Source organism: Rhinatrema bivittatum, chromosome 16, assembly GCF_901001135.1.
Source record: "Rhinatrema bivittatum chromosome 16, aRhiBiv1.1, whole genome shotgun sequence".
NCBI lineage: Eukaryota > Metazoa > Chordata > Amphibia > Gymnophiona > Rhinatrematidae > Rhinatrema > Rhinatrema bivittatum.
In genome coordinates, this window is record NC_042630.1 from 71,065,411 (window position 1) to 71,083,394 (window position 17,984).

General features: G+C 44.0%; 1 protein-coding gene across 7 annotated transcripts in view; it reads left to right on the top strand.

The window, feature by feature from the left end:
- Positions 1–17,984, top strand: part of CD2BP2 (CD2 cytoplasmic tail binding protein 2) — a 209,745-nt gene that overhangs the window by 61,438 nt on the left and 130,323 nt on the right. For 2 of the 7 annotated variants that reach the window (XM_029580446.1, XM_029580450.1), the window contains exon 2: positions 12,930–13,035. In XM_029580446.1, the coding sequence (XP_029436306.1) occupies positions 12,955–13,035 (81 nt within the window). In that variant the 5' untranslated portion in view covers positions 12,930–12,954. Of the gene's footprint in view, positions 1–12,769; positions 12,788–12,846; positions 13,036–17,984 lie in introns of those variants that run through there. The other 5 variants (XM_029580447.1, XM_029580451.1, XM_029580445.1 and 2 more) reach the window with 3 other exon arrangements.

The following is a 17,984-nucleotide window of genomic DNA, read 5'->3' on the forward strand; positions in this document are numbered from 1 at the left end:
CTTTCCCAAGGGAATGTGCCTGCAAATGACAGATATCCTGAAGTATTGGAAACCACACTTGGCGCGGCCAGTGAGGTGCTATCAGGATCATGGTTCCCTTGTCCTGACGTAACTTTCAACGAGCGTCTTCGAGAGAAGTGGAGGAGCATGCATATAGGAGACCAGTGTCCATGAGAGGGAGAACGCGTCTCTTGGCTGATAGTGTTGGCTGCGAGTGAGAGAGCAGAAGTTGTCTACTTTGTGATTTTGAGGTGACGCAAAGAGGTCTATTTGAGGATAACCCCCATTATTGGAAGATTGAGTTTCACCACTGAGGGGTTGAGAGACCACCGCGCGGTTGAAAGGTGCGACTCCAGCTTTGTCTGCTAACACATTGTTCACTCCCCGGCCAAGAATGGTGGCCCTAGAGGTACATAGAGTGGGAGAGGACCTCCGCCCATATCTGTGCAGCTTCCTGTGGAAGTGGAAAGTGTTCTAAACATCAAAATCACAGAACATAGAAAGACATGGTTTAATGAAACAAAGTCAGCATGGCTTTACCCAGGGCAAGTTATTGCCTCGCACATCTGCTTCACCTTTTTTGAAGGAGTTAATAAACACATGGATAAAGGGGAGCCAGTTAGATGTAGTATACCTTGGATTTTCAGAAGGTGTTTGTTTGACAAAGTTCCTCATGAGAGGCTTCTAGGAAAGTAAACGTATGGGATAGGTGGCGATGGTCCTTTCGTGGATGCAAACTGGCTAAAAGAAAGGAAACAGAGTAGGATTAAATGGACTATTTTCTCAGTGGAAGAGAGTGGACAGTGGAGTGCTTCAGGGATCTGTATTGGGACCCTTACTTTTCAATATATTTATAAATGACCTGGAAAGAAATACGACGAGTGAGATAATCAAATTTGCAGATGACACAAAATTGTTCAGAGTAGTTAAATCACAAGCAGATTGTGATAAATTGCAGGAAGACCTTGTGAGACTGGAAAATTGGGCATCCAAATGGCAGATGAAATTTAATGTGGATAAGTGCAAGGTGATGCATATAGGGAAAAATAACCCAAGCTATAGTTACACAATGTTGGGTTCCATATTAAGTGCTACAACCCAAGAAAGAGATCTAGGCGTCATAGTGGATAACACATTGAAATCGTCGGTTCAGTGTGCTGCGGCAGTCAAAAAAGCAAACAATGTTGGGAATTATTAGAAAGGGAATGGTGAATAAAACGGAAAATGTCATAATGCCTCTGTATCGCTCCATGGAGAGACCGCACCTCGAATACTGTGTACAATTCTGGTTGCCGCATCTCAAAGATATAATTGCGATGGAGAAGGTACAGAGAAGGGCTACCAAAATAAGGGGAATGGAACAGCTCCCCTTAAAGAGGTTAGGACTTTTCAGCTTGGAGAAGAGATGGCTGAGGGGGGATATGATAGAGATGTTTAAAATTGAGAGGTCTAGAACGGGTAGATGTGAATCGGTTATTTACTCTTTCGGATAGTAGAAAGACTAGGGGGCACTCCATGAAGTTAGCATGGGGCACATTTAAAACTAATCGGAGAGGGAGAAGGAGCGGGGGAAAAGAGATTTCTTTGCCTCAAAATACTTGGCTGCTGAGCCCATATATTTTCGCTTGTGAAAGGTGAAGGAAACTTGCTTCCTTGGTTCCCGGAGCACCACCCATGGAACAGCAACGTCAACGTCATCAGCCAGCGACTGGCGTCTTTAAAAGCCAGTCTCCCTCGGTTCTTGTTGGAGAAGGAGCGGGGGAAAAGAGATTTCTTTGCCTCAAAATACTTGGCTGCTGAGCCTATATATTTTCGCTTGTGAAAGGTGAAGGAAACTTGCTTCCTGGTTCCCGGAGCGCCGCCCACGGAACAGCAAAGTCGACGTCATCACCCAGCAACTGGCGTCTTTAAAAGCCAGTCTCCCTCGGCGCTTGTCGCCATCCGGCGATATTTGGGCTTGACTGGATATTCCTGTAAAGTGAGTAACCACTTTTAATTTTCCTGACTCTCCCAACCCGCCCAGGTTAGAGTCTTAAATTAGAGAAGAGTTGGAGAAAAGTAATATTTGGTATCATTAGCATAGTTCTTTAATAGAATGCCGCATACAAAAAGAAAGGCAAAGATAGAGAGGATATTGTTGCCTCTCTTATCTGAGCCACATCAATCCCAGATACCAGCTTTCTTTTCGTCCACTCCTAGAACTGAACCGGAGGAGGTGGTCATTGTAGATAGAGGCACTGAGCGGGTGCCTGATCTACCGACCGAAGCATCTCTGAGCCCCGGAGCTCTGTGTACACCCCCCCCCCCCCCCACCACCACCACAAGCAAATTCTCTAGAAGTATCTCAAATTTCCTCTTTAATAAATTAAGGCAATGGAGAGGTCCTAGCTAATAAGGGGAAAGAAGAAACAGGAATAGAATTGAAATTTTTACCACCTAAACCAAACGAAATAACACTCGATTCCCTATGGTCTGCTATTGTCTCTCTCGAAACTGCAATAGTAAAATTAACACAGCAAACTATAGATGTGAATCTTCAAACAAAAAATCTGGAATCCTCGATAGAAAAAATGGATAAAGAAAAACAAGGAGTGGAATTAAGATTGAATGCACTTGAAACCTGTCATCAAAGGCTCACAAAAACTGAGATACTACACAATAAGAGACTAGAGATGATTGAAAACCAACAAAAATATTTAAACTTAAGAGTATTGAACTTTCCTAAGCTTAATCTAGTCTCGCCTTTAGACATGTTCAAGGAATATTTATCATGTATATTGAAATGGCCTGAGAAATCAATGCCTACTATATCTAAAATATACTATATTGATATTAAGAGTAATACAGCAGAGGGAAATAAAGATGAAGGATTATCATTAAACCTATCTGAGGTATTAGAAATCATGCTAGAATCTAAAATTGAAAATAGAACTACATTACATGTTTTGTTTTTGCAACTGACAGAGATGCTGTTTTCAGATTGTTTATGAAAAAAAGAACAGAAAATTTCCACGGTGGAAAGATCTGGGTTTTCCCAGATCTTTCCAGAACAACTCAACTAAGGAGGAAAAAATTCTTAGAATTAAGAACAGACGTGGAAAGTAAAGGTGGGAAAATGATTGTAAAATATCCATGTAGATGTGAAGTTTGGAGGTCAAAAATACGTTTATTTCGAAATAACACAGTTAAGAAAATTTCTTGATTCTTTTCCCCTGTGAAAATTAGCAATAGGAACGAAGCAGAAAATATAGTATATCTAGGAATGTCTTTTATTTTCAGTTGTAAAAGGTTATCCTGTTTTCCTTAGACCGCTCAAATTTCTTTCTCAATCCTGGAGCATTACTTTCTATATTTCTTATTGCAGATTATAGATATATTCTACAAAATGTTTATTGTTATATTAATATGGAGAATCTGTAATAATTTTTCTTTTTCTTCTATGTAAGATTGTAAAAATCAGCATAAATAAAAAATTAAAAAAAAAAAAAAACTAATCTGAGAAAGTTGTTTTTTACTCAATGCACAATTAAACTCTGGAATTTTTTGCCAGAGGATGTGGTTAGTGCAGTTAGTATAGCGGTATTTAAAAAAGGATTGGATAAGTTCTTGGAGGAGAAGTCCATTACCTGCCATTAAGTTCACTCAGGGGCGGATTTTAAAAGGCGCGCGAATAGCCTACTTTTGTTTGCGCTCCAGGCGCAAACAAAAGTACGCTGGATTTTAGTAGATACGCGCGGAGCTGCGCTTTTCTGCTAAAAACCTGGATCGGCGCGCGCAAGGCTATCGATTTTGTATAGCCGGCGCGTGCCGAGCTGCGCAGCCTACCCCCGTTCCCTCCAAGGCCGTGCCGAAATCGGAGCGGCCTTGGAGGGAATCCTCTAACGCCCTCCCCTCACCTTCCCCTCCCTTCCTCTACCTAACCCACCCCCCCGGCCCTGTCTACACCCCCCCCTTACTTTTCTCCGGGGATTTACGCCTCCCGGAGGGAGAAGTAAATCCCCGCGCGCGAGCGGGCCTCCTGCGCGCTGGGCCGCAACCTGGGGGCAGGTACGGAGGGCGTGGCCACGCCCCTGGACCGCCCCGGGCCGTAGCCACGCCCCCGTACCCGCCCCCAAAACGCTGCCAAAACGCCGCGACGACCGGGCCCGCCCCCGACACGCCCCCCTCGGAGAACCCAGGGACTTACGCGAGTCCCGGGGCTCTGCGCGCACCGGGAGGCCTATGTAAAATAGGCTTCCCGGCGCGCAGGGCCCTGCTCGCGTAAATCCGCCCGGTTTTGGGCGGATTTACGCGAGCAGGGCTCTGAAAATCCGCCCCTCAGGGAATAGCCACTGCCATTAGCAATGGTAACATGGAATAGACTTAGTTTTTGGCTACTTGCCAGGTTCTTATGGCCTGGATTGGCCACTGTTGGAAAGAGGATGCTGGGCTTGATGGACCCTTGGTCTGACCCAGTATGGTATTTTCTTATGTTCTTACAGAAGGTAGGAGCCCATCCCTCCCTGTTTGTTGATGTACCGCATGGCCACCTGGTTGTCCGTCTGGATCAGGATGACTTGATTGGAGAGGTGATCCTGAAATACCCTGAGAGCATATCTGATTGCTTGAAACTCCAGGGAATTTATTTGGTGTTTGGCTTCTTCTGGAGACCAAGATCCTTGTGTCTGCAGATCGGCCACGTGGGCTCCCCAGCCGAGGTTGGAAGCATCGGTGGTGAGTTATTTGAGGGTCTGGAGCCTGGAAGGGCAAGCCTTGGAGGAGATTGACCTGATTTCTCCACCAGGCGAGAGACTGAGTCAGTTGGTTACGTGAACAATGGTCAACAGGGGCTGAATGCATTGAGTCCATTGTGACCTTAGAATCCACTGCATGACTCTCATGGCCAAGCGGGCCATTGGCGTGACCTGAACTGAGGATGCCATGTGTCTCAGGAGGATGAGAAAGCGGAGTGCAGTCATGCGGTATTGAGACTGCAGCTGATGTGCGAGAGGGAGACGAGAGTGAGAGCTCGCTGTCGAGGCAGAAAAGCCTTTGCCTGCAAGGTGTCAAAGTCTGCCCCAATCAAACGATAAGGTTTGAGATAGGACTAAATAGGATTTGTCATAGTTGACGAGAAATCCGGGTGAAATTAGAGTGTATGGTAAGATGTAGGGATGACAGAGCAGTTTGCTGAGTGGGAGCCCTGATTAACCAATCTTCTAGATAGGGGTAGACATGAACACCTTGAGTCCTGAGGAAGGCTGCAACTACGAGAAGGCATTTTGTGAAGACTCGTGGTGCAGACACATGGCTGAATAGAAGCACTCGGTACTGATAGTGCTTGGGGCCTACTAGAAACCTCAGGTATTTGCGATGGGATGGAATTATCGCGATATGAGTGCATGTGTCCTGGAGGTCTAGTGAGCAGAGCCAGTCTCCTCTTTGTAGAAGAGGAAGAAGAGATCCCAAGGTTACCATTTTGAACTTCTCTCGCTGGAGGTACTTGTTGAGGGCACGTAGGTCCAGAATTGGATGAACACCCCCCCCCCCCCCGATTTTTTTTTTTTGGGGGGGGGGGGATTAGAAATACTGGGAATAGAACCCTTGGCCTTGCTGAGAGTAGGGTCTGGTTCTATTGCCTTGGACTGGAGGAGGAGGGGAGACCTCCTGTTCCAGAAGGGATGGCGTGATCGGATGTTCTCCCACGTCTGTAAAGGTGGGGAGTCCGGTGGAATGGAGAGAGAGTTCAGATGATAACCCTGAGCAATTATCGCCAGGACCCACTGGTCTGAGGTGATCGAGTGCCACCTGTTGTTGAAATGGCACAATCGACCTCCCACTGGTATGTGGGGCAATGGAAGCTGGCTGTTGCTCTCTATGCAGGAGTCAAAAACCGGAAGCTAGACCTGGTTGAGGAGCTGCTTGCGGTTTTTGTTTTCGTGTCTGACGAGAGTGTGTTTTTTTTTTTTTTTTTTTTTTTTTAAACTGTCTCGTAGAACGGGTTCTAGTTGTTGGCGGGTAAGATTTTCGGCGGAAGGAATGACTTCTTAGAGTCCTTCGGAAGGGCTGTTTTGAAGAGTACTCAGAAGGCCACCAGAGAGAGCTGTCTTAGGGTCTCATGGATGGTCCTGTGAGTTCCGCTACTGTTCGTTGACTCTGCTCACCAAACAGATTATCTCATACAAAAGGCAATTAGATAATCTCTTGTACTTCAGGCAAAGGTCGGAAGACTTCAGCCAGGCCCATCATCTTGCCGAGATAGCAGCTGCAGATACCCTGGTAGCAGTGTCGAAGATATCATAGAATCTGATATCATGCTTGCCTGCCTCAAAACCTTGTTTACTAGGGTTTGGAGTGATCTTGAAATTGCTGAGGCAGGGAGTCTATTCAAGTCTTGTATCTGCTTAAATAAGACTCTCTATTATATGGGTCATATAGAGCTGATAAGAGGCAATTCTGGAGATAGCATTGATCCCTGGAAGGACACGGCGACCAATGGCATCTAGAAATTTCTGTTTCCTTGCCTGGAGGAAAGGAAGTCTGAGATTTTGATATCCTGCTCTCTTCTGGGGCAGATTCTACAACCACAGATTGGTGATCCAATTGAGGTTTGTGAAGCCTGTAGCTGACTGTACGAAGATAGCTGGTGTCAGCTGTTCCTGTTGACTGGAGCAGCAGAGCCAGGATGTTCCCAGTTCTTTTTGAGGAGATCCAGAAGAACCTGGTGGATAGGGATGGAGGTTATTTCCTTGGGAGCATCCAGGAATTGTAGCAACTCCATCATTGCTTATCGTCCTGTTCCATCTGTAATTGGAAGGGAACCAATTCAGGACATCTCAGTCACAAAATTTATAAAGGAAAGGTCCTCTGGAGGAGAATGCTTTCTGCTTTCAGTAAGTGAAGGTGGTGAAGGCAAATCATCTGTGTCTGGTGAATAATCATTAGTCCAGGTATCATAGGGATCAGCACCTGCCTCTTCTAAGGACTAGAGGTCGGGCAGTGGGATCCCTGAAAGTCCTGGTCTGGGCTCCGAAGGACTCGATAGGAATAACTGGATGCACCGGTGCAGGCATAGAGGGCACCGATGGATGGATCGGTGGCACAGACGGACTTATCGGCATCGATGGCTGAGGCATCGGCAGAACTTCCTGATGGAGGGATGCGGGAACGGTGTTTCTCCTCCCAATGACAAAGTAAGTGGGGAGGGCACCGGAGGCATCGGTGACCCAGGGTCTATCGGTGGAAAAGCAGCCATGAGCGCTTCCATCCTCGAGAGCAGCAGTGCCAACGCTGCTGGAATCGGGTTCGGTGGTCGATTCCGCAATCGGTAACGGTGTCTGTGCCAGAAGAGAACTTGGAGGGTGATGCATCGCCTTGTCAATGGGCCTCCTGAAATATCCGGTCCAGTTCTTCTCAGAAGTCATGGAGCAAGCAGCCCCGGCTCCGGAACAGAATGGAGGCAGAGGCATAGCCAGAGCGACCACCATTAGGCGGAGTCGCGGCTCCCAAAACCCTGTCGGGTGAGAGTTGCCTCAGTGATCCGGTCGCCGAAAAGGTCTGTGCCTTTTCTGGACGGGGTTTCTTTGGTGGCTTGGACGATGGCGAGGTCAATGATTTCGCTCCTCAATGGCCCGAGACTTTCGATGCTGGTGGTAATGTTTATCTCTACGATCCCCATGATCCTGAGGGGGAGTAGAAGGTGTTAAAGGCCAAGAGGTCGTCTATGCCGGACGGTCTCCGGCCGGAGGTAGATACTGGCGCGAAGTTGATGGTGCTGGTTCTGACGACGTCGATGCAATAGACAGCGTTTGGGTTTGAGCACGGAAGAGAAGTTCCATCTTCTCCATTCTGGCCTTGCGACCTTTTGGTGTCATTAGGGCACATTTGGTGCACGTTAGGACATCGTGCTCCATCCGAGACACATTACACAGACTTTGTGGGGGTCTGTGATGGACATGGTGCTTTTACAATCCGGGCACCAGCAGAACCCCGACGCCATGGCCATGAAAAAATTGAGCTGTGGTACGGTCGACAGCCAGTAGGCCGTGAGGGCCAAACTCGATGGTAATCGACGGAATGGAAAAAGGGTAAAAAACTCATTGGAGGACTGCGGCTTGAAAAAGTTGAAGGAGGGACCCCATGGGGTAAATTATAATTTTAGTAATTCCGTGAGGAAAATCCTTGTCTAATCTCTGCAGAGCTCCTTAACAGCGTGGCTACTGCTGTGTGGAAAAAAGAAGACTGAAGGGGGACCCCTGTAAACTTTGACAGAAGTGTTCCGTGATGGGTTCCATCCTGTGATGTCACCCATATGTGAGGACTACCATCCTGCTTTTCTTGTGAGGAAAAAAAGGTTTTACAAGGAGTGGATCTTACATTGCCAGATGTCTTGATATCATTCAAGTTTATGCCCTAGAGTTGGTTTGCTCAACTCATTCATGATTATTTCAATGTATATCATTGGCAAAGACAATTGCTTGGTACTAGCAACAGTAAACAAATTAATAAAGCTGAGTGTTATGTCCTGTTCTATTTCAAGAGCAAGGATGTTAATACACCCCCACTGCTATGTTATTCCCCTTTTCACCTGGAATTTCCATCCATAAAGATTCAACATTGCATTTTTGTTTTCTGCAGAACTTTTTTATTCTGTTTGACTCCATTGCTCTTTAACATATAGTGCCACCCCCGCCACCACTAATTTGAACCATCCTAACATTTTCGATATAATTTGTACCCTGGTATAAGTGTCCCATTAGTTACCCTCCTTCCACCAGGTTTCTGAGATGCCCAATATATCTACCTCTTCATCCAGTGCTATACACTGACTCTCCCATCTTATTTTTTAGACTTCTAGCATTTGAATAAAGTATGTTTTTGGCTTGTATATTAACAACCTGCTTATCAGTTAACAGAGATAATTGGCATCTTTCTGCTCTATCTGTGCTTTATTTAAAGGCACCTGGTCCACTTTAGCATTTATTGCAATCTCTCTGTTAGGATAAGTACATAAGAAAAATATGGAACGCCCTACCACCTGATTTGAGAACACAAACCAACATCAAAACATTCAAGAAGGAGCTAAAAACATGCTTTTCCACAAAGTCTACATTGACAATCAGTTAAAGCAACGATCTAATAACAATCGGTACTACCAACCAAACCCACGCAAGAAGAAACAGCAACCAGCAACAACCATTATCATGCCCACTATGAACTCATAAGAAACACAAAGACTGCCTCTAAGATGAACAATCTCGATACCGTTACTATCCTCCTTTCCCTTTCTTTCCATTACTTCCCTTTTACGCCCTCCCCTCTCCCCCATCCCGTCTTCCTTCCCACTGTTTTTTGCAATGATCAGCAATGTTTAATTATCTGTATTCTGTTTGAATCTTTTGTAACTGTTATGATGGCTGCACGAATGACTGTATATAAAAACTCAACAAATAAGAATTTACCATGCTGTTCTTAGTATCTTTCAAAAATACATCATTCTGACACCATGCTATTTGAGCGAGTGTCTGATTTCCCTCCCCCCCCCCCCCCCCACCATCAGCCTGGTTCCTCTCTTGTTAAAGTGGAGCCATCCTTTCGGAAAAGGCGCCCCTTCCCCAAAATGATGGCCAGTTTGCTAATAAATCTAAAACCCATTGTCTCAATCTATGCTTTAAGATTCTGGAGATCTGCCTGCCTCTGGGTTCTAAATACTAACTTTGGCTTCCAGAACCTCCCTCCTGCACTATCCTAGGTTGTCGCTACTCATATGAACTAAGACAGCTGGCTTTTCCCCCAAGCACTATCTAAAATCCTTTCTATGACGTGTGAGGTCTGCCTCCTTCTCACCAGGCAGGAAAGTTACAAGTGATTCTAATGCCCACCAGCCACCCAGGTATCTACCTTCTTAATAATCAATATTACCAACTACAACAGCCATCCTAACCCTTCCTTCCTGGGCACATGCCCCTGGAGACATATCCTTAGTGTGAAAGGATACTAAATCACCTTGAGCATAGGTTCTAACTACAGAATTGTTTTCCTACCTCACCAAGGTGCTTTTCTCCGAGGTAACCTCTTTCCTCACAAGATAGCTACAGGGACCTCAACTATGTCCCTGAAGGTTTCCTCTATATACATCTGTCTCCCTTAGCTCTGCCAGGTCTTCTACTGTAGCCTCGAGAGATCTTGACTTGTCTCTGAGGGCTTGGAGCTCTTTGCACTTAGCACAAACATTTGACCTCTTGCCAGCTGGGAGATAATCATACATTTGGCAATCAGTGCAAAAGACTGGAAAACATCCATCTCGCTGCTGGACTATTATCTCTATTTTTTTTGTTGATTTGTTATAGAGTTAAACTTTCTAAGATGTAGGGATGTAAAGCTAATTTAAAGTACTTTAGTCTATTGATTTATTTTATATTTGTCTGTCAATGATGCTCAATACACTACAATTAATCTACTTATAGCTACTAGTTTCTTATCTATTTGATGCTTGTTTTGAATTAAATTCCTTCTGCATAAAATCTGTAGTAACTGTATAATAGAGCTTGAGTACAAGGGGTTTGGGTTTCTGGAAGCATGAAGTCTAGATCTCTCAGGATGACTCTGGAGTCCTCTCCCGAGGTTGCTGGGTAAGGTATGCAAGAATGAGCCTTCTGGTCCTCTTCTGCTGCAGGATCAGTAGGCCACTTCATTTTCAGAGAAAGCTCATGCTTTCAGTGGAGATCTGCAGAGCAGCCACCGGACCTCTGTTATATATTTACCAATAACATTACAATATTGTTTAAATGTCACCCCAACCCAGTAAGGTCCTGTGAAGTCTGTCCCAACTCTAAAACTAAAACCTGCTGTTTAAACAAGCCTCTCACTTAGCCCCCTCAGCCACATCACTCAGGATGTAGCCATCCCTCACCCCTTTTTTTAGTTTTTCCCGTTTCCCCCCTGCCTTCCTCTAGCACTCAGTCCCTCTTATCTTGCATATAAACCCCCCCCCCTCCCTTGCCCTCTTTATCCTCCCTTACCTCCGAATTGTAGATGATACTGTTTAGCACCCTCTGCTAATAACCACGGAGTGTGTGGTGTAGTGTGTGGTGTGTGTGTATATATATATATATATATATATATATATATATATATATATATATATATATATATATATATATATATATATATATATATATATATATAATATACCGTAATATATTTTTTTTTTTAAACTTTGTATATAATCCTCTGCCTATAGCCTGGTGTATAAACCTTGTATATAATCCCTTTTGTTATATAATCACTGTATAAAATCATTGTATTATGAGACCAATAGTTGAACTGACCCCCTTCTCCCGCTAAGTAACCGAAACTATGTCCGAGCAATTCATCCCATTTCCGCTATCACTCTTTATCTCTACCCTATCTGTCTCCTTCCACCTACAAGGTTTTTTTCCCCCTGTTTTATTGTACCTTTGCCTCTGCTTCCGTGTGTAAGTTACCAGAGTTCCATATAAACCGATTTGATATTGTATATGAAAGTCGGTATAGAAAAGTTTTAAATGAACTCTACTGATTGTGTGAGGTGTAATAGAGAATTCTTTTTTCCTCTCAATTTTTTTCTATAGTTTTGAAGAACAGTCAAAGCTGATTCCACAATAGACTTTTTTGGCGCGCTGATGGTGGTATTCACCCTTTTAAATAACAGCTTGGGATTTGCAGCCTGCAGTGTTCTTTTTGCATTTTTGCTTGCTTGACTATCTGCTGCTACTACCACTTATTTCTAAAGTGGTAGTAGATAAATGCAATGCCATCTACATACACCCAGTTCTGCTCTATGGCACTTTCAATCTAATTGAGAAAAACAGACATAAGTCTAGGGGAAATTATTGTAGTGATGTGGTTAGGATTTAAACAGCAGCCTAAAAAGGTATGTGTGTTTAAACTGGAGTTGAATATGGCCATAGCGGGAGCATGACACACCAACTCATGAGGTTTATTTCAGATGTGGTGCAGCAAGTTGGAAAGTGTGAAGTCTGAAATTGGTGGGGAAGGAGAAGATCACAGATAAGAGTGACTCGTCCATTGTTTTCTTTACTTACTGGTTTAAGGCTACAAACAGATTTTATGATTTTTAAAAAATACCTAAACATGGCTTTTCAAAAAAGCTTTTGAGGGTTTTGATTAGTTTAATATTATCGCGGCAAGGAAGTTAAATAATTTGCTGAAGAATGAGATACGCATCTTTTGATCTGTTTTATGTTATGATCTCAATTTTTTGTTTCATTTTTTCTTAATTCTTGTTAATTTATTTGTTTTACTTTATTAAGATATGTCATTTTAATTTGTTTGCATTTATGGCTTTTATTATTTTACTCATTGTGATTGGACTACAGGATAACGATATACAAAAGCAATAAATAAATTGGCCAGCTGACACAGCTAATCTTTCTTTGGCTCATACTTGTACAATAAAGGCAGGGAAGGATTGACTAATGATGTCTCACTCTGTTAGTTTTCCCTTTTTTTTTTTTGTTATGTAAGTAGGGAGTTGAGCAATCTGCTTCTCAGTGGAGGTTTGGTGGGCTTGGTCTATTACATTCCCCAAGATGTACATAACTCTTGGACAGAGTGATCTTTGGCGTTAATAGAAAATTGATTCTTCTGATTGCAGACCCAGGGAGTTCAGGTCCCTTGCTGCGATCTGTGTCTCCCTTCTCCCTTCCTTTCCATTTCTCCTCTCTGTAGTTGTTTACATCTCTGCTCAGCCTGATGAGAGAGAAGAGGGTTGGAGGAACTGTAGGTGTCTGATAACGCAATCAGGGTGGGTCAGATGGTGGAGAGACATTTTTAGAAAAGAGAGAAGGTCTACAACCAGTTTGTTTTAATATCATTACCAGAAGCAAACTCAAAGCAACTGCACATACTGATCTTCTCTGTCTCCCCGATACCCTTCTTTTGTCCAGCAGACGCTCCTACATTATTTGAGACATGTCCAAACGCAAAGTGACCTTTGAAGAGGTTGAGGACACTGATACAGAGGAGAGCGAACTGTTTCTGCCAAAGAAAAGGGTGAGTGCTTGTGATCTCTTTCCATGACATTCCCCCATCTCTCTCCCTGTTTTATGTCTTTGCATTCCTGTGAAAAGAAGACTCAGTTAAAATGCTTATTTTGGAGAAAAAGACCTCTGAAATTATCCATTCATTGTGGGGCTTGTTTCAGAGTGCTGCCTCTCTCTCCTTTTTAGAAATTGAGAAAGTTAGTTAGTGAAGTCTCCTTTACATGATTTGGAGGGGAGGTCTCCAGCTCCAGAGCAGGACAGGACATATCTGTTTGTTCCATTTGTTCTGGTTTTTTTTTCTTTAATAATTTTATTTAACTAAAGAAGCACTGTGTATGTGAATTTTGTAAGCCACCCTGAGCTGTGAATAAGCAGCATAGAAACTGAATAAATAAAAATAAAAATGGTATTTCCCAACACAAGACTTGAATTAAAGTGGTCAGGACTTAGTTTGGGTTATCTCCATACCAGAAAAATCAGAGGTAGAGGGCGTCCAGAGAGGAGTAACCAGGGGAATACAGTTAAACATTTTGAGGATACTACAGAGACTGAGGGTGATCAGTACAGCAGAAAAGAGGATTAGGGAAGTATTTCAGGTTTGTGTGTTGGACTTTAAGGCTAGAAGGCTTAAAAATAACCAAGAAATAGAACTAACAGAAAAGGTACGGAACCTTGGAGTAATAATAGATACAGAACTCAGTCTGAAACAACACATATCTTTAAAAGTAAAGGAAGGCTATGCAAAGCTCATGATTCTAAGGAAACTAAAACCATTACTAGAACCTACAAACTTTCGATCAGTGCTCCAAGCATTGACTTTCTCTAGCACGGACTACTGCAACGCCCTATTAGGATTACCCCACACAATGTTAAGACCACTTCAAATACTACAGAACACCGCAAGCAGAATATTAACTGGTAAAAAAAAAAAAGAGACCACATCACAGATACTCTAGCGGACTTACACTGGCTGCCCATAGAACACAAAATACAGTACAAAGCTCTATGTACAATACATAAATTAATACATGACAAAAAAGCAGACTGGCTGAACACAGCACTATGGGTACATGTCCCACATAGAAACCTGAGGTCAGCCAATAAAGCGCTCCTTACCATTCCTTCCATAAAGACAGCAAGACTAACTCAATGAGAGAGAGGGCATTATCATTAGCAGGACCAGTACTATGGAACACCATGCCACTTGAGATTAGACTACAAAAAGACCTCAAACCATTTTAAAAAAAGTTTGAAAACCTGGCTTTTTAGACGAGCGTTCAAGGAAAATGGAGAATAAAGGCTAGAGGAAACAGGCGACAGAACATCAGCACACACACTTATCACATTAAGTTAATAATAAAAAATCCACACTTATCTCACTGCTAAAATATTAGAATTATGCAGATAATAAGAATAATACCTGAAACTTGTTTCATCTATAAAAGGACAAGAATTAACACATGCATCGAATAGCTTTTATTATCCCAGGACAAGCAGGATGCTAGTCCTCACATATGGGTGACATCATTAATGGAGCCCTGGAATGGAAAACTTTCTGTCGAGTTTCTAGAAACTTTTGACTGGCCCTGTGAGGCCACTGAGCATGCCATGATATTCTCTGCCACAGGGGTCTCTCTTCAGTCTTCGTTTTTCCACCCTGCTGTAGGCATCGCGGAGCAAGGAGCCTTGTGAGTTTTTTTTTTTTTCTCAGTGTTTGCTGACTAAAAAGTCATTTATTTCTCATTCATTTTCTCCCACAAGGGATCTCTCAGATTTCTACTGGCTGGTCATAATTTTTCCCTCATTTCATAGACGGCTGTCGATTGAAAATGGCTACCGATTTTAAAAATGTCCTATCTGTAATCGGACAATATCCATTACAGATCCACACCTTGAGTGTGTCCTTTTGTTTGGGGGACAAACATGATGTCCCAACCTGCCCTAAATGTGCAGAGATGACTCCGGGAAGAAAACTTCGCCAAGAGAAGATGGAACATCTTTTCCATCCACAGCTTTTGCCTTCTCCCTCAACATCAACAAAATTGTCTCGGGTCGGAGTCTCAAAACGAATAATATTGAAAAAACGTCGTCCGGAGACAATCCAACGACATCGATAGCATCGACAAGGTCAGTGATCGAACACCGATTGAAACACTGTCATAGACATAGACTCCTGCGGCGCTTCTCTCCCCGGAGGAACCGACCACTAAGTGGCTAAAACTTCAGGAAACACCGCTTCCCTCGACACCAGGGCCTTCACCTCGCGAAGAAACACCAGTAGTTGAACCTCCACAGGGCTCTGTGGAAGGAGTATCGACACTGCCACTGCGTTCAGCTGCTCTGCCTGCACCAGCTGTTCCACAGGAATTGTCGGATTTTATCTGGCAAGCGGTTATCCAGGCCCTTAAGGAGCAGATGCCCATTCCGGCGCCTTTGCCGATCCCGGTGATTCCACTGAAGCCGGTACCTACACCGATGCAGACTACTCAGTCGATGTCGCACCACAGCCTAAAGTGATACCGGCACGACCATCGATGATGCAATCTTCGATACTGGCCCTGATACCATCGATGCCAATCACACCTGGGGACCCAGGACATCCAGAACTAGCAAGGTAGTCTGTGCTCTTCCTCCCAAGCCTCGGAAAGAACAGCCCTGAAGGGATACCCCTCGATGACCCGCACCCAGGTCCTTCAGGGCTTCCTCGTCCGCCTAGATCTTCTCCCAATATCTCCTTGAAGATCCATACGATACTTGGTATGAAGGACACACAGACACTTCATCTGAAGATTTCATGTCACCTCCAGACCCAAGGAAGAAAATATCCACCGGAGATTTATCATTCACAAATTTCATCCAGGATATGGCAGACACCATACCCTTCACATTGGTGACAGAGGAAGATTCAAGGCAACAAACATTGGAGGTTCTCCAATTTGTAGACCCTCCAAAGCAAGTAGTAGCCATACCTGTCCATGACATCCTTCTGGACCTACATCTGCTTTGGGAGCATCCATGCTCAGTGCCTGCTGTAAATAAAAGAATGGACACAACTTATTTGGTGCAGTCTGCTCCTGGCTACCAAAAGTCACAGCTTCCACACCAATTGGTTTTGGTAGAATCTGCACAAAAGAAGTCAAAGGGTAAGACCACATTCCTCAACTCCCCCAGGAAAAGATCAGATTCTTGGATTCCCTGGGAAGGAAGGTTTATCAAGGAGCCATGTTAAATTCTAAAATATCCTTATCCTTATTACCAATTATACATGACTCAATATCAAAGAAAATCTGTGGAAACAGATGCAAGAGTTTATACCATCATTGCCACAGCAACATCAAGAAGCAGCCCAGGCAATTATCCACAAAGGATTAGAGGCGGGCAAGCACGAAGTTCGTGCTGCCTATGATGGCTTTGAAACAGCATCCAGAGTGGCTGCATTTGGAACAAGTGCAAGACGTTGGGCATGGCTTAAAGCCTTGGACCTCAGGCCTGAAGTCCAAGAAAAATTAGTTGACCTTCCATGTCTTGGCAATAACCTTTTTGGTTCCAAGGTACAAGATGCAGTTGCTCAATTGAAAGAGCACACAGAAACCCTGTGTTAACTTTCATTGATTCCACAGGATCCAGCTACACAGTCAACTCGTAGGCCGAAAAGAAAAGAACCTAGGAGGCCCTTCTATCGACAGAGGCGTTATTACCCTCCAACATCAAGGGGCAGATCTTCTAGGCCACAACAAAGAGCTCAGCCCAGACAACCTAAGGCGGCTAGGCCTCAACCTCTGCCACAGACGGGACCGGCTGCTAGCGTTTGAGGCCTTTCCCAGAGACCGAAGCCATCTCTCCAATCCTCATCCAGAGCATCCGGTAGGAGGTCGAGTATCCTCCTCCTTTTACAACCATTGGTTACAAATAACAGACCAATGGGTACTTGCAATAATATCTCAAGGTTACCAACTCAATTTCCTCTCAATTCCAAGAGGTTTTCCTCCGAGACCTCTTTCTCTAAGCGAAAATCACATAATCCAATTACAAGTAGAATTATCCACCCTTCTGAGAGCCAGAGCTGTAGAGCCGGTGCTCAACACTCAGCAGGGCAGAGGATTCTATTCCCATTATTTCCTCATTCCAAAGAAAACAGGAGGCCTACGTTCCATCCTAGACCTCAGAAATCTCAACAAATTTCTGAAGAAAAAAGTTCAGGATGGTTTCTCTAGGAACCATGCTTCCACTTCTTCACTTCAAACAGGAGATTGGCTTTGTTCTCTGGATCTTCAAGACGCTTATGCTCACATTCCAATATTTCCCCTTCATCACAAGTATCTGCGCTTTCATGGTAGGCCATCAACATTTCCAGTACAGAGTACTACCATTCGAACTTGCCTCTGCTCCCAGAGTATTCACCAAATGTTTGGCAGTAATAACAGCACACTTACACGAAGAAAGTGTCCATGTCTTTCCCTACTTAGACGACTGTTTCATCAGAAGTCAATCTCAACAAGGAGCTCTGGCTTCTCTCAGTCGAACAATTACTCTACTTCGTTCCATGGGTTTTCTCATCAATTATCAAAAGTCCCATCTCATTCCGTCTCACCAGCTTCAATTCATAGGAGTGGAATTGAACACCATACTTTCAAAAGCTTTTCTACCCGAGGATCGGGCAGACACACTTTCCCTACTGGCAAACTCGATTCACTCAAAGAAACAAGCAATATCTCATCAGTTTCTAACCTTCAGGTCGATACAGTGAGGTAGTGTCAGGCGCACCCTCCTCCCCGCACGCACAGTTCTCTTCACTAACTCCCCGATACTCTCCTCTAATCGCATGCAAATGCATGCCGCGGCTTTAAAGCGGTAGGGAAGGGTTATGCCCGCGTAACCCATTTTACTGTATAGGCGCTTAATACAGCGCCTATACAGTAACCTGGGTGCGCTGGTACCTGTCATTTCAAATGACATTTG